General features: G+C 38.2%; 1 protein-coding gene across 5 annotated transcripts in view; it reads left to right on the top strand.

Moving 5' to 3' along the window:
* Window positions 1-26410, top strand: part of LOC139995299 (uncharacterized) — a 40476-nt gene that overhangs the window by 5680 nt on the left and 8386 nt on the right. For 2 of the 5 annotated variants that reach the window (XM_072018651.1, XM_072018649.1), the window contains exon 2: window positions 14142-14673. In XM_072018651.1, the coding sequence (XP_071874752.1) occupies window positions 14455-14673 (219 nt within the window). In that variant the 5' untranslated portion in view covers window positions 14142-14454. Of the gene's footprint in view, window positions 1-23; window positions 1600-4920; window positions 5728-12134; window positions 12229-14141; window positions 14674-26410 lie in introns of those variants that run through there. The other 3 variants (XM_072018650.1, XM_072018648.1, XM_072018652.1) reach the window with 3 other exon arrangements.

The raw sequence follows: 26410 nt of genomic DNA, 5'->3' as shown, positions 1-26410 counted from the left end.
TAAAGCGACTGGTGGCATTCGGCGCGATTCGAGTTCGTGACGCAACAAGGGTGGAAAAAGTGTCGTAACGTTAGAGTGGGGGAACGAATGTATGTTTTTGCGTCTATGGAGGAGGAATTGGTTGGATGGTGCGATAAGATAGCTGAGAGAAGTGGTCGGCTCGTTGGTGGGGTGTTTTAGGTTTGATGAATGTGGAAGGTGGGAATGTTACGAGCTTGTTTTGACCTGATATACGAGCTGCTCGGAAGCCACACCGATCGACTCCGCAAATGGAAAAACTACATACATAAGATCGTAGAAAGAACGACGCGACAAACGACAAACCTTGTGTTTTAAAACTCACATTAGCATTTTCATGCCACTTTTATATCGCTCCTTGAAAAACTGCCTTAAATTTAAACTTTAAACTTCTCTCTTGTCCGTAAAGTATCCACTCGTGTTTCTCTTCGAACCTCTCTACGTCGTTTAAACTTCCTCTTTAGACCCTCCGTAAAAGTCACTTTCTTATCGCAGTCGTAATATTTGATCGCCAACTCGTTCACTCGGCTGCGCTGAATATGCAACGAAACTGCTTCCGCTGCTCGCTGTCTCGTTCCAACCATCATCCGTGCTTATCCTTTCTTATTCGCCATATTTAATTTACGCTCTGTTCTTTTCCGTGCACTCTATACGCATTAAGTATAAACAGTCAGGTAGTTAGTTAACACTTTACCGACCGCTACCGATTCAACAGCATATGCATGTCCGACCGGCATCTCAGGCGCAGATTCTCCCTGGCGCCGGCTCTGTTTCGGTTTAGACTCTCCAATACCATTCTTTTCGTTCATCGCGAACAGTACGTTTTTCAAATTGGTATAAAACTGTGGGAGCTTACAAAGCAACGCAACTGACGCAACTAATCAAGGTACCTGAGTACTAAATAACAAATTACTGCTCAAATAATGACAAAGATCGTCGGCAACAAAAAGCCGATTAATAGGCTATTGGTCGGTAAGCGTCGGCGACGAAAAGCCGATTAATCGGCTATCGATCAGTAAAGTGTTAATCTTACTGTCACACGGATTCACCAAACAAACACTGGTGGCTCTGCTGTCTTGTCTAAACGGAAGATTCGAGAAACAGTAAAATTGATAATTCGAAATAATTTGTCGTACGAAACGAGCAGCTGTCTCGATACTTACGTTTTAATACGAAGCTTAACATTGTAGCCATTATATGGTAATTTGCAACGTAAAATTATCCAAGCTAAAGGACAAAGTTATAGGTAAAGTGTCGTAGGGGAAACATGGTGGAGACGTTACGGATGAGGGTGAAGAATAAATTTACGACGGTTGCGTGTGTTTACGAGGATAGAAGGACGAGCCAGTGTGCCGGTCTCGCCAGTTGCATGTGTGACAAAAGAGGAAAGATATGTCATCGCGGTGTCTTGCGAACGACTTGTCACGGTGACATTCACGGTTAGTTGTGGAATAGGTCGTGTAAATAAGAAGGCGTGTCTGTGCAAAGGATATTATATACAGGGTGTCTCGTTTTCATTCATCCACGCGATTACACTGGAGAGGTTGAAATGAGAGTTAAACGAGATACCGATATACCGACGTAAGTAACAAATAAATGAGAAATATTAATTACCTGTATATTTCACTTATTTTGATATTACGTGTAGTAAATTGTGGAAAGAAAATAGTTAAACCGTGACTGGAAGAAACAATCTTTTTCATAGCATGGGAAACCAGACAGCTTGAATCAGGTTGTTGCAAAAGTTTCTTTCGTTTTATAGGAAAATGATAGACACGTTACATTTTTTGTTTTAATGCAAACGAAACGTATGTTGAAGTGATTGAAGATACAAAATATTCGATAGATTAACACTTTGCACTCCTATGTCTAGTGTGAAACTGATAGTTTTTATCTGAGGAGCCTTTGTCCAGTCCCACTCGACATTCTTTTATGTCCACCCTTTTTTTGTGAAACGTACGAGAGAAAATCAAGTTTGCATCCTGGAAATTGTTTCAAGATATATCATACACTTAAAAATTACAAGATACAACAATAGTGTGAATAAAACTGGTATTTAAGTAAATTTCTTTCTTCCTTTGTTTATTTAAATTGTCTTATTTTCTAGTTAAAGTAAATTTCAAATAAAACAATTAAAAGCGTTGCGAAACGAAACGCTGCTGGTAACGAAATTGGAATAAAATCCGCAGTGCGAAGGGCTAAGTTTCCTATTTGTATGAACATCGCCAGATAAAGCAGCTACCTGCAGATAGCGAAAGACACTTTTGCGACAACCTAATATTACAAATGTGTAATATACCAAATACAAATGTCCGTAGTGTATCTATCTGCTCAGTCGGTATCGTAAACAAGCAAAGAAGAGCGGGTGAAACCAATATACAACTTTATACCAACAAAGCTAAAAACAACAGTCTTCTGTCGAAATGAACAGACTTAGCAATCGTTAGAATAATTGTTTCTACCTGTTTTATCGGCAACTAAATGACTGAGGATTTTGCAATACCACCTAATGACAAAATCTGCAATCACTTAGTTGCCAACGCAATAGTAGCCAGCCGATCACCGATTATCGGATGTTATTATTATTCATTGTTGTTATTCAAACGAACAATTTTTTATTCGTATGTACTCGTTGCTTTCTGTTTTATTCGTACATTTACGTGCATAGACGGATAATGTGTAGGTGATTTAGGTATTTGAATTGCTCGAATAGGTACGTTAGTTACGTTAGACATGCAAAGATAATTAATCGAACGATTATAATTGCATCGTAGGTTTTTCAAAGAATGGAAGCGTTTTTTTAGTTTCAATTGCAGCTGGAACATCGGTGAAAACGTATCGGCCGAAAGTGGCCGCATGTTATTGCCGCATCCGTTACAAGCAGAGAAGGTTATGAATTTAAATCAGTGAGAACTGGGAATGAATGATCTCGGACTTTCGAACGGTAGCGTGTAATTTCAGCTATCTGGAGAACCATCGTACCGTTTATTTCAACACATTTTGCTCGAGGAAAGCCTAAATATAGGTTTTTCTCTACGCAGCTTGCCGCGATCTTAATTATCCCAGTGACTCTGCGTGTCTGAGAAACAGCTGAGGATATGTAAAGAGCTTCGAAGCTCAACTATCGTCAATTATCAGCGCGAAGAAAGAGTTTAATATACAGGGTGTCTCTAAAAAATGGGACATCGCGTTGATACGATAGAAGATGGAAAAAAAAAATTGAAATAAAATTGAAATAGAGGAAATTAAAATAAAATAAAGAATTGAACTGGTGCGCGATTTTTCCGGAAGTACAGGCGTTTCAAAAGTGTCGAACTCGTTTCTAATTTTCTGAACGAACAGTACGCGTTTCTTTCTTTTACACAACGTTCGATGCACTTTTTCATTAATTTAATTCGCCTAGTCAAATATTGCAAATAATTTTCGTAATCAACGTGATATCAGTAAAATTATTTTAAAAATTGCATCGATTAGGATGTCGATCAGAGCTGAGATCTCTGGCTGCGGACTTCATTAGTCGACTTTCTCTGTCCGAGATTTTTTGATAAAATGCTCGAAAAGATATATATACGTAACAAGATATCTACGCTGGCCAGATGATTAATTTGGTAATTTGTAATGGAAATTCTTAAACGCGATTACGCTGTCGTGCGTTCGCGTTAAGATCGTAGTATTATTTTTCCTCGACGAGCCTCGATTATTAAACTAACGTGATTATTCTCGTTAAAAGCGTACGTAGGAATTCTACGAGGAAAACAGAAGCAGAAGATAAAATATAAATCGACTTCGCTTGGCTTCCCTGTGGATAAAAAAAAATTTATTATTTATAACGAACATGTAAATTATTTCTGTTTTAATGGGCAATTTCGTAATTAACGTTTGCAACGAATCGTCCTAAATTATATCTGCCGGCTATATATTGAAAATCTGAAAGAATATCGTCGTTAACAATCATAAATTTATCTGCAGATTATTTTCAAAGATATTCCATATTTTTGTAATTTTCGAATAATTCGGTTGTTCGAAAGAAGAGAAGCTTCGACACGAACGCTTAAAAATTACTTACGAAATGAACAATAATATTAAAATGTTCGTTAAAAACGAGTAAATACGATTTTTATGGGAATTTATATTTTTATGGATACGATTGAAAATCGATAGGAATTGGATAGGAAATGCTATACTTTGGGTATTTTACACGTTCCTTCACGTATCTTCAAGTTTCCCATATCGGCTAGCATTTCCTGAATTGTGAACTTTTCACCTTTCCACATTCCTTACATCCCTTACCATGACACGACTACAACGCATAAACCTTCACGTAGTGAACTATTAACGCGAATGTCGATTAATCTTGTCGCGTTTTAACGTTAGTTTCATCGAGAAGAAAGCAGGTTTCTCTTTTTGGCAAGTTAGTAAAAGCTTACTAACATCCACTAACGATATTTCCAACAATTAACGCAAATAATTTCCATCTGCAAACAAACCGAGTTCCGTCGTAGCCAATTCAATCTCCTCCTCCGAAAAATCCATCGCCTTACTCGCACATTCACCAACCTTGTACATACATATCTCTGGAGCCTGTGTGCACAGTGTGCATCGCCAACAACAGGTTAGAATCGTTCAGCGTGGACAGCGACGAGAACAATGTTAACAAAGCGTCCGCGTAACGCGACACGAACGCTCCTCCTATGAAGGAGGAACGAAGGAACGCTGGCGTTCCACGCGAACCATCGTTCGCCGTTCAGCAACGAGCGGAGGGGATGAGGCCACGCCCACTAGCTGGAACGCTCGAGTGCAGCGCGATAGGCGGCTGGTCGCGCGGCCAATCAGCGCGTGCATCGCGGAACGCAGCCGAGCGGTGGGGGCCAGGCAGCGCATCGGGAGTGTGGGTATCGTTCGAGCGCAGTGTCCCTGGAGACGCGAAGTTGGCTGCTCGATTTTCCTCTGGCCTTCCGGTTTTCCACCGACCGGTTTCCGGCCGCGTGCGTTCACTCGCGTCGCTTCCGGTTGCTGCGAAACATTTTCACCAGGCAAATTCACCGTTTCGTCGATCTCTCGTTGCAAGAAACTACGAAGGAAGAGTATTTTCGCGGAATATCGCACCGAGGGCGAGAGAGGCCGTGTTGTGTGGATCTTGAACGGCCGGAAACGAGACGCCGCGGAGACTTCGATGCTGCCGCAGCAACGTTCGCGGAGAAACGCAGACGTTCTCAAGCTTTGCCGAGGATATTTTCCCTGCATTTCGAATATGCAGGTCTTTGTAGAGTTTTCGAGAACGGCATGAGCCTCGTGCAACATTGTTGCGCTCTTTCTCAGATGCGGAAAAATGGTAGAATCGAAGCTTTCGAGAGTATCAGCCGAGTTTGAATCGGTTGCAGCTGTTGGGATCGTTTGACGAACTATTGGTGCTGTTTTTATAGGTGAAAGGCAGTGATTTCGAAGGGAATTGGTATTTTGTGTGGCAAAGAACGTCGATGTTTGTCGGACATTGGTAAACTTCGAACTTTCTTCGAACATTGAAATTTGTGTGATAGTGGATCGGTATATTTGGAAGATTATCCTCTGGATTTAAGGATTTTTCCATGGACTGTAGATTTTTGGAAAATTGGAAGGGAGAAGAGTTCCGGAAGATTTCAGTGACTCGCAGCGATATTGCTGCGTGCAATTGAAATTGGGACTCTGATCGAGACCACAGCATGACGAAAGGTATGTGCAAAATTATGCGACACGATGGGAAAACGCAGGTTAAGCGAATATTACAAATTTTCAAAAGAGAAGAAACTTCGCGGTTGTAAAGTTACGTTGATTTCTTTGCGAGTTTTTTTCTCGTCCGATACGTTTCTGTTAATTTTGGGGCGATTTACGACTTTATATTTTACAAGCTATGACATTGCGCCGGGTAAATTGAAATGAATATTTTTTATCGAACAACGTATCTATCTGAGAATTTCGTCAGAAAATTAATACATTTTATTTCACCGTAGCAACTAAAGACTGCTTGAACACGAACTTCAAAATGGAACAAGGTTCTACAGCCAACAGTTAGATACGTTTCGTAGCAATTCCATAAAGTTTGAACATCGAACAGCAAAATGGAATAATCAAGTAAATGATGAACAAGGTCCTACAGTGAAGAGCTAGATATGCTTCATAGTGACTCCATAAAGTTTGAACATCGAACAGCAAAATGGAATAATCAAATAAATGATGAACAAGGCGTTACAGCGAACAGCTAGATATGTTTCATAGCTATTCCATAAAGTTTGAACAGCAAACAGCTAGATATGTTTCATAGCAATTCCATAAAGTTTGAACATCGAACAGGAAAAAGAAATAATCGAGTAAATGATGAACAAGGTTCTACAGCGAAGAGTTACATGTGTCTCATAGCAATTCCACAAAGTTTGAACAGCGAACAACTAGATATGTTTCATAGCAATTCCATAAAGTTTGAACATCGAACAGCAAAATGGAATAATCAAGTAAATGATGAACAAGGCGTTACAACGAACAGCTAGATATGTTTCATAGCTGTTCCACAAAGTTTGAACAGCGAACAGCTAGATATGTTTCATAGCAATTCCATAAAGTTTGAACATCGAACAGCAAAATGGAATAATCAAGTAAATGATGAACAAGGCGTTACAACGAACAGCTAGATATGTTTCATAGCTGTTCCACAAAGTTTGAACAGCGAACAGCTAGATATGTTTCATAGCAATTTCATAAAGTTTGAACATCGAACAGCAAAAAAGAATAATCGAGTAAATGATGAACAAGGTTCTACAGCAAACAGTTAGATACGTTTCATAGCAATTCCATAAAGTTTGAACGTCAAACAGCAAAATGGAATAATCAAGTAAATGATGAACAAGGCGTTACAGCGAACATCTAGATATGTTTCATAGCTGTTCCACAAAGTTTGAACAGCGAACAGTTAGATATGTTTCATAGCAATTTCATAAAGTTTGAACATCGAACAGCAAAAAAGAATAATCGAGTAAATGATGAACAAGGTTCTACAGTAAACAGTTAGATACGTTTCATAGCAACTCCATAAAGTTTGAACATCGAACAGCAAAATGGAATAATCAAGTAAATGATGAACAAGGCGTTACAGCGAACAGCTAGATATGTTTCATAGCTATTCTATAAAGTTTGAACAGCGAACAGCTAGATATGTTTCATAGCAATTCCATAAAGTTTGAACATCGAACAGCAAAAAAGAATAATCGAGTAAATGATGAACAAGGTTCTACAGTAAACAGTTAGATACGTTTCATAGCAACTCCATAAAGTTTGAACATCGAACAGCAAAATGGAATAATCAAGTAAATGATGAACAAGGCGTTACAACGAACAGCTAGATATGTTTCATAGCTGTTCCACAAAGTTTGAACAGCGAACAGCTAGATATGTTTCATAGCTGTTCCACAAAGTTTGAACAGCGAACAGCTAGATATGTTTCATAGCAATTTCATAAAGTTTGAACATCGAACAGCAAAAAAGAATAATCGAGTAAATGATGAACAAGGTTCTACAGTAAACAGTTAGATACGTTTCATAGCAATTCCATAAAGTTTGAACATCGAACAGCAAAATGGAATAATCAAGTAAATGATGAACAAGGCGTTACAGCGAACAGCTAGATATGTTTCATAGCTATTCTATAAAGTTTGAACAGCGAACAGCTAGATATGTTTCATAGAAATTCCATAAAGTTTGAACAGTAAAATGGAATAATCAAGTAAATGATGAACAAGGTTCTATAGCAAACTGTTAGATATGTTTCATAGCAATTCCATGAAGTTTGAACATCGAACAGCAAAAAGAAATAATCGAGTAAATGATGAACAAGGTTCTACAGCAAACAGTTAGATACGTTTCATAGCAATTCCATAAAGTTTGAATATTCCGTGTGAAAAGAGTTTCGTGTTCTAAATCGGGTTTTAAGAGGTAATTGCGCACAGCAGAGAAAAGCATGATAATACAGGCTGAAAATTATCAGAATCAAAGTTGTCATGTGGCATGCATCGTGAGAAAACATGGAATCAGAAATAGAATCGATGTTTCCGAACCACGTGAAACTCGGCAAATGACACAGCAATGAGGAAGAACGCTGCATTAAAATTAATAAGAAAATAATACAACAATTACGAGCTTCGAATTATTAAACGTGATAAGCGATCTATTTCCACGCTGTTATTCAGTCTGACTGCGTATAAATTCAAATATTATACTATCTCAAGTATATGATCTTATACACATCACTAATACAAATATAATATAAATATGGTACATATAAAACACATAGTGGTTGCGACAACCAGTTTCTTCGTATCATCTTCCTCTTTTCTTTATTTACGATCCAACAAATATCGTTTACAAGACGATCCACTCTGACTAACGTGTTATAGCGTAGCAAGGCACTTACACTCGATGGCTACAAGTTATAAATAAAATCTTCATTGTAGAAACTGTTGCACGCATAATATCGGCGTGTTCCATAACACGCAGCTTGTAATTAACCAGTCGAACAAGTCGATACGAACAAGAAAACGACGCTTTTCCAAGCAATTTTCTATGAAAATAGAGCGAATGTTACAGGTAGTTTTCGACACTTTCCTACATACGATATAGTATCTCGTTAGGAAAATGATATAGTGGCTAAAAAAAGTATTTGTACGTCGCTCACTAATTAGATCCGACTGTAATAAATCTTGTATTATTTATAATTATTAGGTACATGTTATAAAAAAATCTAACAAGAGAAGTTACTGCAACATGGCAACGTTAAGAAAAATGTCCCTCCACACTCTACAATTACCATATTTATCGTTGTTGTATCTACGGGACATATTAAATATAGTATCGATATCTGTTTAGCATCGAAGTACGTTAAGATAAATTTGCAAAGTTTATCACAGAAGGTACGAAAGAATAATTTTTCAAGATAAGCAAGCAACGACGATGTTCCGCGTTGCATCATGCAGCAACGTGGAACTCGTCTATTCGCACACGTTCGTTGTTGCTGAACCAAGTTACAGTGCAACTTTTTTTTAAATGCAATGTAGTGACGAGTACAGTTTGCAGAGATGCTAAACTAATGTTCCGAGAATTGTCTGGACAGAAAGCCAGCTTCTTGCTGATCAGTGCAGTTCTGCGAACTGCCTTAAAAGCTGCCACTGCTTTACGACAGCCCATCATTTTCGTACAGTTGCTTCAATGGTTTTCCGTATTGACTTTCCGCTCCGTCTTTCTTCTGCACGCTCGTTCCATCCAAAAACGATCGTTTATGGAAATGTCACCATTCTGCCTCGAACGTCACGACGTTAACGACGATGTCTTCATCTGCTTATGAGCAACGTTCGCGGTAGAGAAGAAGATCAGGTTCGTTGGAGGCAGAAGAGTTGCTTAACTGCGACTATCCACCTGTTTTGTTCTTCTCATCTGTTGGTTTCCAGCAACACGGAAGCATAGCAAAATAAACTTTGTTTTCTTCTGCCTCACGTTTCCATACGATAGAAATTGTTGCTAAATTTCCTCGAATTTTCTTCTTGCTGTTGCTGGAGGATCAAACTAAAAGCCATTCGAAAATTAAAATTGAAGTTATACGACTTGAAAAATTTGAACAGTACCTATGGGGATAAGGAATAAAACGTGGAACCTAATGAAAAGAAATAAAAGGAAAAAACGTTTCACTGGAAAATAAGGGTAACGTATAAATACTTTTTGTAGCCGCTGTAGTTACATAGGCATACGTAGACTGGCTGTTTTCACGCGATCGCTAATTGTTAATGGCTCGGTGTATCGCCGATAAGGAAAGTTATTCGCGTGTGTGTCACACCGCGATCTTATCCAGCCAATTCGAAACTTTATTTCCCGCAATTACACCCCGTTAAACGCGCGCCCTGCGCGCCCTCTGCCCCTCTCCCGATGGAAAAGTTGATTTTGCGATTTTTAATTTCATTCCCAGCAATTTTCCTGGTCACGAATGGTGCGTGGCTCTTCTTGTTCCCACCCAGTCGTCGATCTGCACGTCAGATTGCCTCTTTTACGGCTGTTTTAATACGGGAAATTGTGCAAAAGAGTATTTAATCAAGAACGAAGTTCGATTACACATACAGCGACATACCGGGTGATTCGTAAGTGCGAGTCGTCGCTTCAGGCCGTAAATCTACGCGCTGATACAAGTAGAAACCGACACGTGACTGCTGCGTAGCATAGTTTTCGTGTTATGCGCGAGTAGAGCGTAACATCGTCCAAGTGGTTTGCAGCGAGAACATTCCGTAAACCTGCACTTTCGTGATATTCTGAATATCACGACGAACAGAGTGAGATTGCATGGTAACACGATCCTCCAAATCTATCGGTTTTCTGACTTTTTACGCCTTCTGCCATCTATCGTATTTATATTGGACGAGTACATACAGGGCCGGCGCAAGGCAGGTCATCAGTGCGTTCGCCGGAACTCGGGCCCGCGTTTTGAGAGACAAAAATCATCAAAGTTCAGTGTAACTTCATAAAGTTCTCATATCCTGGAAACTAGTTTAGATAAAAATCCAGGAACTTTCATAGAAATGTACTTTTTAGAGAAATTAAACTACATGAATAGTTCGTTGCAAAAGTCATACAAGATTACAGATTTTGTACTTTCATTGAATTTTTTGCCTCTTGAAAACGAATTATGGATGCGAGAAAATATTACTTGGATTTGTTTAAAAAAACTGCTTATAAAAATATATAATATGCAACAGCATTTGTAAATAAATAATTCCTCGTTATAAAATTTAAACGTAAGATTTGAATGTGTATTCAGGCCCCGCAAAAGGTCACGCCGGCCCTGCATGCATACGACATACGTTCGTAAGACGTTCTTTTACCTCGTTTCTCAGTGTAGGTTTAACGACTGAATTTACAAAAAGTGCGTTTATGAATCATGGAAACTTTCTATTGGTTTGTCATTAGCACTCAATGACAAAATCCGCAATTATTTAGTTACCAACACTGTGGAAGAATTATTTCTCTTTTTACTTAACGGCAGCTTAGTGTATAAGCGTTTCGAAACGTGGAAAATTGTCGACTACTTTTTTTCGCGTCGATTAAAAAATTACGTTTCATTTATTTTCATCGCCGATGTAGCGTCAAACAGTCGTCTTTCTTTGTGTTTCTATTGGGTTGGCAACTAAGTGACTGCGGCTTTTGTCAATACCACCCAATGACAAAATCCGCAATCACTTAGTTGCCAACCCAATAATTTTCCGATTGCTCAAAAGTTGCGCTTCTCGTCCAGACAAAACGAACGATTCGCTACAATCGTATTAGGTTCCTCTGACGATTGAAGATACACAAACATCTGGCATATTTTCAAAATTTGTATTCGTCGGTGATGCTCAAACGAAAAACAGATTTATCTATTTTGCGCGTATCATCTGCTTGTGTTTATACTAAACACGGATAGCTAGCCATTTCAGAAATAACAAGCTGCTTCACTATGATCAATGAGACGTTCGGGTGGACCATGATGCAGAAAAGATGGAGAACCACGGCCGTTTTTAAAAACCGATCGAAATAACGCGAGATCGATATTTGTATATTAGGATTTTAGCGAAACAAAGGGGATCCCAGAGAGAGAAATCACGCTACGTCTAGCGTTTTGTTAAACCGTGTAACAGGCATCGTCATTGAAACACTATGATTCATGAGAAACGCTCGGAGGAGGGTTAGGTTGGGAGGATCGTATTTCCGAGAATTCACAGACCGAAAGATGTTCTCGGCCGTTTTGCCGCGGCGAAAGAAGGCGGAAGACTAAACGAGACAACTATGAGAAAAAGGGCAAATAGTCTGCGGACAACAAAGGCCGGCCAAGAACAGCATTAAAAAAAACTTATGGTAGCGCGATTCGTAAAAAGAAAAATCGCCAAATGTTTGTATTCCTAACCACCGTATGGACGATGGAAAGATATTCGGCGAACGCTTTCGACAGTTCCAGCCAGCCAATGTTTCAATACTTTGAACTACTTGCAAACACTACTCGACCTGCTCTCTAGCGATGACAGTCGCATTTAATCGACAGCTGCGTTCGTTACGTTCGTTCCGCGTGAACATCTATGCTATGTTTCGTTTCCTTTAACGCTTTACTGACCGTCAAATTGGTATAAAACTGTGAGAGCTTACAAAGCAACGCAACTAACGCAACTGAGCAAGGTACCTTAGTACTAAATAACAAATTACTGCTCATATAATGAGAAGGATCGTTTATCGCCATGGCAACCGATTAACTATGGGTAGGTTATAGGTCGGTAAGCGTCGGTGACAAAAACCCGATTAATCAGTTATCGGTCGGTAAATTATTAATTTGCGCGCATGATAAGAGGCATGTGGAAACAGTGGTATGTTACTCACTGGACGCTTTTTCTAACGAGTAAATCGTACATCTGATTATTGGGTTGGCAACTAAGTGAGTTGGCACTTAGTTTCCAAATAAATTGTTATCGAACTGAAACATGACAACTTTAATAGCTAAATTTCGAATCAGATTATCTCAGGCTTTTCAAGCAGTCGTGGTAAATTGAAAAAAGACGTAAACAGACTTGTAAAGAGAAGATCCTAGCAACTTTAACCGCGAATGATACTTGTAAATATGTTTGGTGGCTGGACAAGTGTGTGGAATTTGAAACAAGTGAAATACGTAGGCAAACGGTAATTAAGAACCGTCAAAACGCGTTTAATTTATTATACGATAGGATCCCTAATGTGTGCTTGTCACGTAAACACGTAAGTTGCATTCGAATCTTATTTCTTCTGGGAATCTAACGCCAGTGGCTACAGTTTCGATGTTTCGTTCGAAGGAGAGATAGCGCAGTTGGCACTGAGCGAAAGAAGATATTTCGTTTTATCGTTGATTCTATCGTTTCAACTTTCGAATTCTATTTTTTTGTTCCACACGAAGGCATTCGATAGATATAATTTTCGATCGCACGATTTCTTTTATAAATTCGAAGATTCTACGCTTAGGACCTTAACCCTTTGCACTCGGAATTTTATTTCAATTTCGTTATCAGTAGCTCGCAACGCTTTCAAGCGTTTTATTTGAAATTTACATGAACTAGAAAATAAGGCAATTTAAATAAATAAAGGAAGAAAGGAATTCACTTAAATTCCAGTTTTATTCACGCTATTGTTGTACTTTCTAATTTTTAAGCGTATGACATATCATGAAACAATTTCCAGGATGTAATCCTGCTTTTCTTTCACAAAAAAACGTGGGACTCGACGAAGCAGCTGCTGAGATAAAAATTTATGAAATTTATCGAACGACCCTATGTATATTCTCGATCGATTTTTACACGTACGTAGTCCAAGTATACACAGGAGCGCAAATATACGTAGCTATCCAGCAAAAACTTTCCACTAACGAAAGTGACAAATGTGTATACCGATTGCGATAAGGTTTCATTCGTGGTCATTTCTCTCGGTGTATGATTAACTAGATTTAGGTCGATTCAGATCGTTTTATTCGACGTATCATTTCGTTCTATTCGACTGACTTGTGATTTCCTAAGGCTGCTTGTACGAACACGATTTATTATACCAACGAACGTGTCTGCTTTTCAACGTTGATTAGGTACACTGGTTTTTATTTACGTTGCCAGTTAATTACTCCGAGGCGCGAGAATTTCGGCAACTTTTTCTTCTCCGAGAACCTAGCATTTGATTTCGATAGGAGAACCTTCGCGACCAATCAAAAATATGCATCAGTTTATTTGATTTTTATACGCGACATTGTGTCATCCCGAAAGTTTCTTTCGCTTTGGATGGAAATAACCGACGCACATTTTTTCCTTCGTATTATTTCGTTGAATCATGCTGCGAACAAGATGAATCGTACGTAATTCGATAAAATAATTTATAACGAAAAATGTGCATCTATTATTTCCTTCTGAAACGAATTCACCTAAATCAACTAGTTCTTTCTACAGCTGCTAACTAAGATGAGAAGTTTAAATATCGTTGCTGTCGATAGAACATGTATAAATAATCATCGGAATTTTCCCCTCGAACGTCGCGTCTAAGTTTCCAAATGTTTCCTAACGAATACGTTTCTTGTCGTTTCCTAGGACGCCTGTGAGCCCCGTCATCGATCGTCGCCAGCACCAGCCAGTGTCTAAAATGACTGCCATCGAGCCAAGGTAATAACCATCGAAAACGCCATTGGAATTATACGCGACACTCCGAAGACGCAGCAGTGTGTCCGCGCGCGAAGAGTGTCAAGGAAGGAAAAGATGAGAAGTGAGAGAAAAATGTGACAGAAGGAAGAAAGAAGAGAATAAAAAAAAAAAAAAAAAAAACTCGTTCGATGAGAAAAGTAGGCGAAACTCGCGGTGTGTAAGTGTTCTGAAGAGATCGAGGCGAGGAACTGTTGGCTGGAAGATGCCTCGACCATCGAGGGATACTTACGGCGACCAGAAGCCGCCATATTCGTATATTTCGTTGACAGCGATGGCGATCTGGTCGTCGAGGGATAAGATGTTGCCTCTGGCTGAGATCTACAAGTTTATCGCCGATCGGTTCCCCTATTATCGCAAGGATACTCGCAGATGGCAGAACTCTCTCAGGCACAATTTGTCCTTCAACGACTGTTTCATCAAGGTACGTGGCTGTATCGAGTCGTGTGTTTGTTTCTGTTGCATAGATCGCGAAGGCTGATGTAGCGTATTAATTCTTCCCACTGACCAGGTGTAGGTTTGTTTATTTTACCTTAAGCCGAATTTACACTTTGGGCCAACGCGGCGGACGAAGGCTGCTTTCATCGAGTGCGGATTCGGCTTTAGCCGTACGCGCAACAATTTGAAGAACTGGATTCGATAAATGAAATTGTACGGAGGTGCAGTTATTTTCGATAGAGTATAAATTGGTTAGAATATTAGAAATGGGAATTACATGTCGCCAAAGGACGACTGTTGTTTCCTTCGCGCGGGCTATCGTGCATGACGAAGCTTCCCTTTAAAAGTTAATACGCGATAAAACGACTGGCATCTATAAACGTCGATCATTATGGAGTAGCTGGTGTTTTTATCTGCGCGTAAATTCAGCAGAAACGTCGAGCTTTTTGATTAAGAGCCAATTACTTTGATTTCGTAGCTATTGAAACGACGCGTTCTTTTATTATAATAACACGGTTGCGTACCTATTACGAGAAATAAAAACAGTTTTCAATTTTTCTCGCGCAAAATCAAGAAAAATGAAAAAAAGAAAGAGGAAGAAAAGCGACAAAGTTTGCCATATTTTATAGAAGACACGTCACAGACCCTATGGGATGCGATGTCATATTCGCTAATTTCTCTTTCGTAATATTTTTTTTTTTAGCAAGGAAACACGTTAACTCTTTGACTGCCACGCCGAAATCAAATGTTTCGCTGAGGACGCCACGGGAGTATTTTTATTATTCAAAGCATATAATGGCAATGATGTAAGACAACATTCTTCCCCAATGGACCGTTTATCCTATTGGTGGTCACTGGTGACCATCGTGGCGCCTTGGTAACAACTGATAGCAACATATTCTAACAAGGCTTCGTTTATTTCAACAAACCATTCGCTTTCGTTATTTCGTCGTGAGCAAAACGTGCAGAATATATTATTGAAACGTGTGGAAGATATTAGTAAACTGTATTATGATTATTTTTATGATTTCGACGAAACATTCGGCTGAAATGGTAGAGGTCTGCAAAGAAAATTATGTTTGTGATAAACCAATGGTAGTAGTAGATTACAACAGAGGAAAATGTGCTGTACATTTATCAGATCAAATGATGGCATATTCTACACCACGCAGAAGAACCCTCGAGTGGTATATAAAATTAGCTTCAGAGTTATTGTTAAATACATCAATTTCAAACGCGATGATACTCTCTAAACAAGCAACAAAAACAAAAATCAAGGTATCAGATTTTAGAATGGCACTGGCAATGCACCTTACACAGTGCCATTCACCAGAGCAGTCAAATATACTTATTCGACAAAGATTGCCACACGAAATGCAGAAGAAAGAAGGGCAAGCGTACCTGGCACGAAAATTTTGCAGAGAGTGGTATAAAAAAATGTTAAACAATTAGGATCAAAAATTGCTAAGAATCGGAGGAAAAAGGTGGCCACCTATTGTCCAGATCGTATCGATGAGCCACGTTTATGTTCAAAGTGTTTTAACACAGTGCACCGTTAGCTGCAAGATTTCTTCTCATTTTTTTTATTGATGTCCTAATAAAAATGTTTAATCGTTCAATGGGGCACTTTTCATTTCAAATTATCTTCTATTTATCGGTTATATTCAAAATGCCCTAACTGTCAATTTTCATTCAATTTTTACAATTGTAAGAAGTTGAAGCGCTCCGGTCACCAATGACCACCGTGGCGTCACAGGAGAAACCGTGATGGGTCGTATATGACCCACGTGGCAGTTAAAGCGTTAAACAACAAAATAGATATTTACTTTGTTTTATCTGCGTTGCGCCTGTAATAAACATTAACGTCTCGCGTAAATACGTCAAATTCGAATGCAATTTTTCCTGTAGCTGTTGCTTTGATGCTTCACCGACACGACAGCGTGATACGTACAGCGACAGCCGAGCAGACATTAACTTGTTTTCCCAGGCACACAAACAAAGCTATAACAAGACGCAACATATACAGTACACAGTTCTCTTTCTCCGATCGGAAGATATTACAAGCGTGGCGGATCCTTGCGCCTGTGGTGTCTGTCCTGAATTTGCTCCAAGCAGTTTGCTCGGCTCGTCTGGTCGAACGTAAAAGGTTGTTGCTTCGAGCAGTAACGATTAGGAATTTTAAGAAGAAAAAACAAAAGAAAGGACAATTCATGGAAGATAGTGGTGGTAAGGCGAGGAAACCTTTGGTAAAGCAATTGTTTTCTGCCTGGTAACCGTGAGATCAAAGTGCAGATAAAAGGAGAGGAGACATGATTAATGGAACTTAATTCTTCTTTCCTAGTTCAAACGATTGTTCGTATAGCTGTAACGCGAACGTACGGAAGTCGACTATTACAGTCATCGTGTTTTTTTACTCAGACAACAGGAATATAAGCAAAAAAAAAAAAAAAAACGCGATGGAGCCAATACAGAGACGATAGAAGCGACGTAAAAAAAAAAGAGAATTATTTGAACTTGAAAAAGTGTCTTTGATTTTATTTTTTTAATTGAATTGATGAAAAAAGGGGGAAAAACAAAGGAAAGAAAACGCGACCACGTGGATTAAAATACGTTTTACGAGATTTTGTTGGCGTAGGAAGATGCGATCGTGTTGCTAATTAGATGTTACAAATGAAACGACGTGTACATCAGACATTGCGTAGATCTGTATCTGACTACGCATCCGTTTTGTTCGCTCGCGTATTAAAAGATAACACACCGGCAATCTTGTCTTCTTCTTCGCGCTTTTTATCGCGCCAACAGCCCATTAAATTCCAAGGATACATTTAACTATGATTAATGATTTAGGAAAAATGAGGAAGAAATCTCTTAAGGAAAATATTTCTTCGTTATTTGTGTATTATTATATCGCTATACGAGAAAATATCGCATAAACGATCGTTTGAGGTCTCCGTAAGGTAATCGGCGGCAACATTCCTAAGCTTTCATTTTCCCGATCAAGTACAACGTTTAATCCACTTTGGGTCCGTTTTTCTACATTGTTTCATATATACTTTCATACTTGTGCCTATCTTATTGTTTCATATGTGTTGTGCTTATCTGCCGAGATAAGAAAATTGCAAACTCCATACAAACACCCTATCTTACCCCTATATGTTGAACAAAACACTTTTTTTTATTGCAACACATTGCCAATATCAAACGGCAGCAAACATTTTTACGGACGTTGCAGCATAATCTTCTTCGAAACATAGTATTGCGTTGGCAACTAAGTGATTGCGGATTTTGTCAATACCACCTAATGACAAGACCCGCAATCACTTAGTTACCAACCCAATAGATATTTACGTGGTATGTTGAAACAAAAGCCGAGCGATATTTACCGATCGACAGACGATTCTATTAACACTTTACCGACCGCTAGCGATTCAACACTGTTTCGGTTTAGACTCTCCAATACCATTCTTTTCGTTTATTGCGAACGGTACGTTTTTCAAATTGGTGTAAAACTGTTGGAGCTTACAAAGCAACGCAACTGACGCAACTGAGCAAGGTACCTTAGTACTAAATAACAAATTACTGCTCAAATAATGAGGAAGATTGTCGGCGACAAAAAGCCGATTAATAGACTATCGATCGGTAAAGTGTTAATGTCTACTGGGTTGCTCTTTTCCCTAATTACTTTATCCTATGAGAAAAGGTCGTTACTGTATACACGGTAGCTCGTTTCAATTCTACAGCAAATATTTTCTTCAAACGCTACGAATTCTTCTCGTTGCTAAGGCGAGAGGAAAATTAATGTAAATGAAAATTCGTTAAAAAAACTTGGTCGCACGTATCGAATGTAATTGCAACACGGGGATTGTACATGGCGCGATCCTCTGAAGCCAGAACTATCGAACGAATCACGGAAGCAACCGAAAAACGAAGACGAGGAACGAAGAAGGAAGAGCAAAAGGAAGCAGTGGATCCTGGACATTAACTCGATCGTGTTTCTCAGCGATTTGGGTCGAGGCAGGTGCGAAACAGATGGTCGAGAGAAATATAACAGAAACGAAGAGGGAGACTTGTCCTACAACGTTATTTAACACGGCCGCAACACACAGGGACAAAAATAATAAAAAGATTGGCTCGTTTTATCTCAGCGAATTCGAACGATCGTTTTCCGCCTTCCGATCGTTCTTCAGAGATTTCGTTAATGAGAATTCGTCATCTAAACGGTCAATTTCGCCAAAGCTTTTTTTCTATTCTTGTAGAGTAGAAGCTACATGGGTCGTAAAATTGGGATTGTTGTTTCACCACAGGCTAATCGCGCTAGTTTTCTCACGAGCTGTTTTATAATAGGCAATAGATTTACATATTTTGTATCGATAGTTTATCGAATCAGTAGTTCAACTTCTTTGGTTGCGCTCGTAAAGTAAATTTCCATAAAAATTCCTAGTCCGTAATAAATATGCAAATGTGGCCTCTTCTTAGCTCTCCACCACTATTTCATTTCTCGAACGATCAAATATTTGTAGTCTCCAAGTGTTTTCATTCCTTAGATAGCTGACGTTACGTTATACAGCCTGTTACCAAATCAAATGTTACATTATTCTTTTTATTATGTAGTATATATTCTTATTATTATTGTTGCGTTAGGCTTTCGTAAGTTTACGTGATAAACGAGCTACAAATATACAAATAAAAAGGTAAATATAAGTAACAAAGGTAATTAAAAAAAAACATGGAAAAACATATAAGCAACAATGTTCCTTGCTGCAACATCGATTTCTCTTCCATGTCGTTCAGTCTTTTTCCTCATTTCCTAATATCTAATTTACATTGCATCGTTTTAGACGAAATTGTTATGCTATCTCGCTACTTCAAACAAATTACTCTAATTTTCACTGCGCTCTGTACGAACTTCTTCTTACACTTTTTACATTCTCTTCCAAGTTCACTTTCATAATTTTCCTGTTCTTTTTATTTGTGTGGCGCATGATGCAATGGGTCGATATCTCTAACATGAGAATGATCGCTGCTGCAACCGTCAAGTTTATTTAGAATAAATAATTTAGGTATAAACATAATCGATACCGTCAATAGACGTTCGTACAAAGTATTCAAGCAGATAGAATAGACCGCTCGAGGATGACTCGATAATAGTTCGCTAATAATAATTCAGAAAATAACTCTGTAATCGCTCGACAATGATATCGCTCGCGATCGTGTCCGCTTATAAGATTCAAATTCGTTTTGGAACGACGGTTGCCCTCAACGGCGACATTGTTTTTGCCTAGAGATATTGTAGCTCTAATTTCGCGTGTGTAAGTGGTATCCGTGATCCGAGGCACAACAACAACATGAGTCGCTCTCGCTTCGCCTCGTCCTATGACTCATGTGTCGCCACAGTTGTATATATTTTCGGTTTGGATTTGCTACATGTTGAACAGTGTTTCAGCACGCGTTCTGTCGGTTCTGGCTTTTTCCTGCCACATATTTGCCATAGATCTGCCTCATTGATATATACAAAGCTTGTTTGTTTTCCTGATTTTCCACTGTTTCTTTCTGCCAGTTTTATTCTTTCCAATATAGTTTTCTACTTAGCTGTTTTAGCTGTTTGTAATTGCGATTGTACGAGGAATTTCCTTGATAGCTTTCTGCGATAAAGTAGCAGACGATATTTTTAATCGAACGAAAGAGGACGAGGAAAATGCAATTTTCTGAAATGTCTCTACGTGGATAGCGCATTTAAATAACTCGACAAACTATCGATACAAAATACAAATAAAAACGTGCCGGTATCTGTATGCCGTTTGATTTGAAAATTATTTCAAAACAAAGTGGCAAATCTACTTTTAGGAAAAATCCTCTGCTTCGATTCTATAATTTTCCTTATTTCAACTGTGGTTGTTATAAACAAGAGCGTGGTAAAAATCCGCTTACAAGACGACTGGTTCCGCTTGATTTCACTGGCCGATGCTCATGATCGAGTGTAGATACATTTTATCGTTGGACAGGTGCAACATCGACATTCGCATCGACCATAAATCAAACAAGGTACGAGGTCATTTTTATGATAATTCCTCGGTAATTTCAATTTGCACGAAGATACTCGTACGATGCTTGAAATTTCAAGTTGTTTTCGAGTGTCGAGGTGAAATATGGTGGTCAGTTTTTAAGTACAACATCATCGGTCGCGAGTAGTAATTTCGGGGACATAAAAGCGAAGTAGAAATACGATGCGAGAGATAATGGACGTTGGTAGTGGTGAAAATTGAATTTTGCCCCAGCACTTGTATTTTAATTATTTATATAAAAATATACATTTTCCTGAAATTATATCGCCACGTGATATAAATCCGTCTTGTACGATATGTATAAAAAGAAAACTAGGTACGTTAGCATCCAATGTTTGCTGGAAAGCCGAGAAATCTTAAACACCAAGTTACAAGATCGTTTAATTTGATACAATTTTTATACAACGAAAAAAAAAAAAAGAAAAAGAAAATATGTATGAATGTATTAGGTTGTCGGAAAAATGTTTTTCTTTCGCAAACGTGTTTTTCACAACAATGCACCTTCATAGAAACGCGAAAGCAAGTCTGTGAAATGTCACGGTGCTTATCTCAACAGAACAAAACGGGTCATACGTAATTTGGCAAAATAATATAAAAGTCTATTATTTGTTCATAAAACGAAAGAAACTTTTCGAACAACCTGATATGTTTAAAAATAGGATGAATTTACGTTAGAATCCGATATATGTCAGCACCAGTTTCACCTTAGTTTCCTCTTTTATTCTATAGCGAAGCAAATGTATTTTTAATCACGCGGTGAATTAAAATAACACAGGTACAAGTAATCGCGTATATACACAGTTATTTCAGTAATCATAAATTACAGACGATAATTACGATATCACCGTCGCTATTATTCCTCTTGATACATTGCTTTATTATACCACATTTTTCATCTAGTATTCCGTTATACTTTAACTCAAGCAGAATAATAGCTCAAGCTTTTACACTACGTTGCACGCTGCGCTCTTTTTTGCCAGATATAATAGCTCGTGTTAAAGGAACGAAGAACGAAGATATGAATTGCAAATGTATCGTCAGATGTAACGTATTTGATAACGAAATAAAAAAAAAAAAGAGGAAAAATGTTAAACAGTAAAAAGTGTATTAATAGAATGTTAAAAAAAAAAAAAAGAATCAAAGATTTTAATGGAACGATAGAATGGAAGTTCCAGTATGGGAATTAATGGGGTCACGTAACTGTTCGGACGAGAGAATTTTTCGCCAATAGAAACCACGCGCCTCTTTATATTTCAAAATCGATAATACAGGAACAATCGTAAAGAATACGATATAATGTGGGCGTAAAATGCTTTCTAAATTATTTACAAATTCTACCTGCTTTTTGCCGCTAAAGCAAATTTCGTTAATATACTGAACTACGTTAAATTATAGCCTGTTTGTGCAACAGATCATTTTTTAAGTCGTCTTCGAAATGCCATAAACATTTCAAAATAAGCTTTGTCTATCCATCTCCTCCTTTCCAACATCAGAACTGAAATTATCGATGATAATATTTGCTCAAATTTCAAAAAACATTTTATATATATTTTTTGAAACAGTCGAGTAATTTTCATTTACGCGTTTCTGTTCTTTATTGCCGTTCTAAGAAAGCTATTACTATACAGCAGACCGCGGGTATTTATTTCACAATTCCATTCAAGTTTTTCCACTTGTTGAAACGCTTGTGTAATTTTCAATTACAGGTTCCTGTTTTTCATGTTCATTAATTATACATCTTCCAATGTTGTAGGTTTTTGCGATTTTTCCAACACCTCCGCGCCTTTTCCCAACTTTCCAAGTATATTTGTATTTTTTCTATTTTTTTCTTCAACGCTCGATACAACGCGTGTTCACTCTGATTTCACTATACGCAAGATACGTATTAACGTGTGCAATATTGTGTCCGACCGGCATCGCAGGCGCAGATTCTCCCTGGCACCGGCTCTGTTTCGGTTTAGACTCTCCAATACCATTCTTTTCGTTCATCGCGAACGGTACGTTTTTCGAATTGGTATAAAACTGTGAGAACTTACAAAGCAACGCAACTAACGCAACTGAGCAAGGTACCTTAGTACTAAATAACAAATTACTGTTCAAATAATGAGAAAGATTGTCGGCGACAAAAAGCCGATTAATAGTCTATCGGTTAGTGAGCGTTGGCGACAAAAAGCCGACTAGTAGTCTATCGGATAGTGAGCGTCGGCGACAAAAAGCCGATTAATAGGCTATCGGTCGGTAAAATGTTAAAGTAGGACAGAGCCACCTTTATCCGAACACAGCAACATTCGAACGTTCTATCATCGGCGCGTAACATTTTCCACTAACCTAAGCCTTTCTCCGTTTCAAATATGTACAAACTTTATCAGCGTTTATACGCCATGTACTCGTTGCTTTATTCGAACGAGTGAACTTTCATTATGGGAGTTTAGTATGAAACTAATAGCGTTGCAACTACCGGAACAAGATACGATATAATTAAAACACTGGAAAATATAATTAAAAATATAATTAAATATAATTAAAACACCGTGACGCGGTGCTGGAAAAGCCACACGATAGCAAATGAAAACAGGGTATCGAAAATTATCTGAAGCACGTAGAGTCCTTCGATGCTGACAACAGCATCGGATATATTAGGTTAGCAACTAAGTGGTTGTAGGTTTTGTCACTAGGTGGTATTGACAAAATCCGCAATCACTTAGTTGCCAAGCCAATATTAAACGTACCGATACAACGAAAGGGTTTCGTTACGACAAAGACGATAAAAATGGTAACGAAGAGGTGGCTTTTCACGCTGAAGTATTCAGGATATTCGAAACTCTATGCGGTAACTTAGGTGGAAAAAAATTATGTGAATTTTGGAGGTTAGCAGCCAAGAGCATACGAAGTCCATAGATATTTGAAGAATCTGGTAATCGATCTTAATTCGTATTTGAATGAATGAAATTTCATATGGTAAGAGTGTACTCTATCTTAGTAATTAAATAATAGGAAATTAATACGAAATTATAGGGAAGACATATAACAAAGCTGATTTTTATTATTACGAATAATAATATTTTAAATAATATTTGAGAACCTTTCTGTTAATTTTCCTGTGAAAAATCTAGAAATTCAGAAGTGGTTCTTTGGCAAAACCTAACGCGTAACATTGAACATTTTCCTTCGTTGAAACATCGCTGGACATGTCGACGTAACAGATAGCGAGGCAATTATATTTCACTTGCTTTTTTTATAGTCGATGTTCATCGATAAGAGACACGTAAATTAGACGGAACATATTACGGTTTCTTTATTTGCAAAAGCATGTCGAAACAAATTGAATAGTGGCGTCATCAAATAAATCTTCACGCAGTGTGAGCATAATGAATGCAGCTGTCAATCAGCATAACTGACATTGCTAGTGACGAGCTCGAGTATTTTGCAAGCGGGTTGAAACATTCACCAGATTCAAGTGCTCTTTCAATATTTCGATAAACAGGAGCAAAAACGGTAGACTTTTGTTTATTTCACACTGTAAGACGATATACAGCTGATACAATAGAAATTCATTGTTTCCTTCCCATTGTCTATGATTGCTCGTCAAATAATAGCAGTTTACAATAAGATTCTTTCAAACCTTTATTTCTGCATACTTAAAATTTACATAAATACATAGATATTAGTCTACTGATTTAATTCAATGATCACGAGCTCACCTCCTTTAGTTCAATATCTCGCTATTATTATTTCCACCTTCTTAACATTTATACTGAACGTCTAACTCTACAGTTGCAGGGTATTGAATCTATTAGGTTGGTATTACCACCTAATGACAAAATTCCCAATCGCCTAGTTACCAACCTAATAATTGAATTCTAAAAGTTCCTTCGAAAAATAAACGCTTTAAGGTTTCTCATATTGGAATATCGACTCATAATTTGGCCACCGTATCTCGCCACTCGTATTGCTTTTCTTGAGCGGGTTCACCACAGACTCCTGCGTGTAGCCGGCAAATACTGCGATAGACACTTGCCTTCTACATGTCGTACGGTTATGGGTCCATAACTTGTTTATTAACTTGTTGATTAACTTGTTGATCTTGGACTTACATCATCGCAATTTAAAAGAATAAATCAATTCCTACTTGCTCATAAAGTATTCAGTGGTTCTATAGACTGTACTCAAATCGTCGAGAATTTCAACATCAATGTCCTTACTATAGACTTCAGACATTAAATACGATCTTCTTCGTGCGCAGCCTAGCGATTACATTTTTCGATATACAGGGCGTCCCAGTTTTTCCCCCAAAAACTTTACTAGTATATTTTGCAAGCAAAATCAGAAAGAGTGATATAGAAGCGTATAGGCCCTTGAAAGTTTCGTCGACACAGCGTAAGAGGGCGTTCCCACAAAGTCTGGTGTTTACTTGGTCGTTGATTTGCTGAAGCAGTCCGGCAATGGTTAAACGACTATCACCGATGGACAAGTCGAGGAGAATCAATTCCTTGGTCATGAAGATCATCAGATATGGGTTCTTACTTGCGTCAGCAAGTTATATTGATACTGGTCAGGAGTTGATGCAAAGGATTCGCGACGTTAAGACTAAATCTACCAGTCTATCTATCTATCGTATGGCTTCATAATTTCTGAATTTTTCTAAAACATGTATACAATATATTTTTCGGTATTTACTTTTAGTTTGCTCTTTTACTTTCTGAGAAAAATTTGTACTCTGTCTTGCCTACCATGAGCAGTCATTTTGACAAAGTGTTTTAGTAATTCTTAAAATAAATGCAATCAGCACAAGGTCAGATGATAAACAAAATCAATAATAACAAATAATAACAGCTGTTACACCCGCAATCTTGTCATAAAACATCACTCAATCAAGATGACCACCAGCTGTCAAGACATATCAACTCAGGTCCATAATAATCCTAAAGAACTGCCATAAAATTTAGCATTTTTTGCAGTCCATTGTTACAAACATTTTAAAAGTCGAGAAGTTTCTTAGGGTTATTGCTCACTGCGATAAAACACGGGAAAAGTTTTGCCAACTCCACCCTCGAGCAACCGTTAGTGGAGAACGGCCAATACTCGTCAACATTTTCGTATAAATATCGCCGTCAAGACCATATTCTTACTTGCTATTGTCCTTTCGACTAGAATACATCTCAGTTTGTTAGTCAATTAGTCGACATCTAAACTTGTTATCTCTAAGCATCTCAGAGCGTTTTGTGTAAAGTTGAACAGATATTCGTAATGCAACAGATGGCAGTCCTGCGTTGGTAATTTCGCACAATCGCGTGCAACATTTCGAAATGGAATTACAACGTAAACCGACGATCTACTCTTGCGCGATATCGAACAACGAAGTCTATGTCTGAGCTATCAGAAGCACGTCATTTCGTATTTTTGTTATAATTTGTGGATAGTATCGGAACTGTAAAATTTGTTATGCGAACGTGTCTTAGAAAACGAGGATCATTTTTCACGGTTTGAAAATTCGCTGGACGAACGTTTTACCTATAGAAATCCGCGTAAGGCCGTGATCATACAGAGTGGTAAGCGGTAAGCGGCAAAGCAAACGATGGCACAGCCATAATGCCAACGCTTTTAGCGATGTCTGTATGATCACGTTCTAACCGCCTCATGGAAAATAAAACATAATACAAA

The sequence above is a fragment of the Bombus fervidus genome, chromosome 15 (assembly GCF_041682495.2).
Source record: "Bombus fervidus isolate BK054 chromosome 15, iyBomFerv1, whole genome shotgun sequence".
In the NCBI taxonomy this organism is placed as follows: Eukaryota; Metazoa; Arthropoda; class Insecta; order Hymenoptera; family Apidae; genus Bombus; species Bombus fervidus.
The sequence above is the reverse complement of the archived record's forward strand: the minus strand, read 5'-3'. Positions and strand labels throughout refer to the sequence as shown.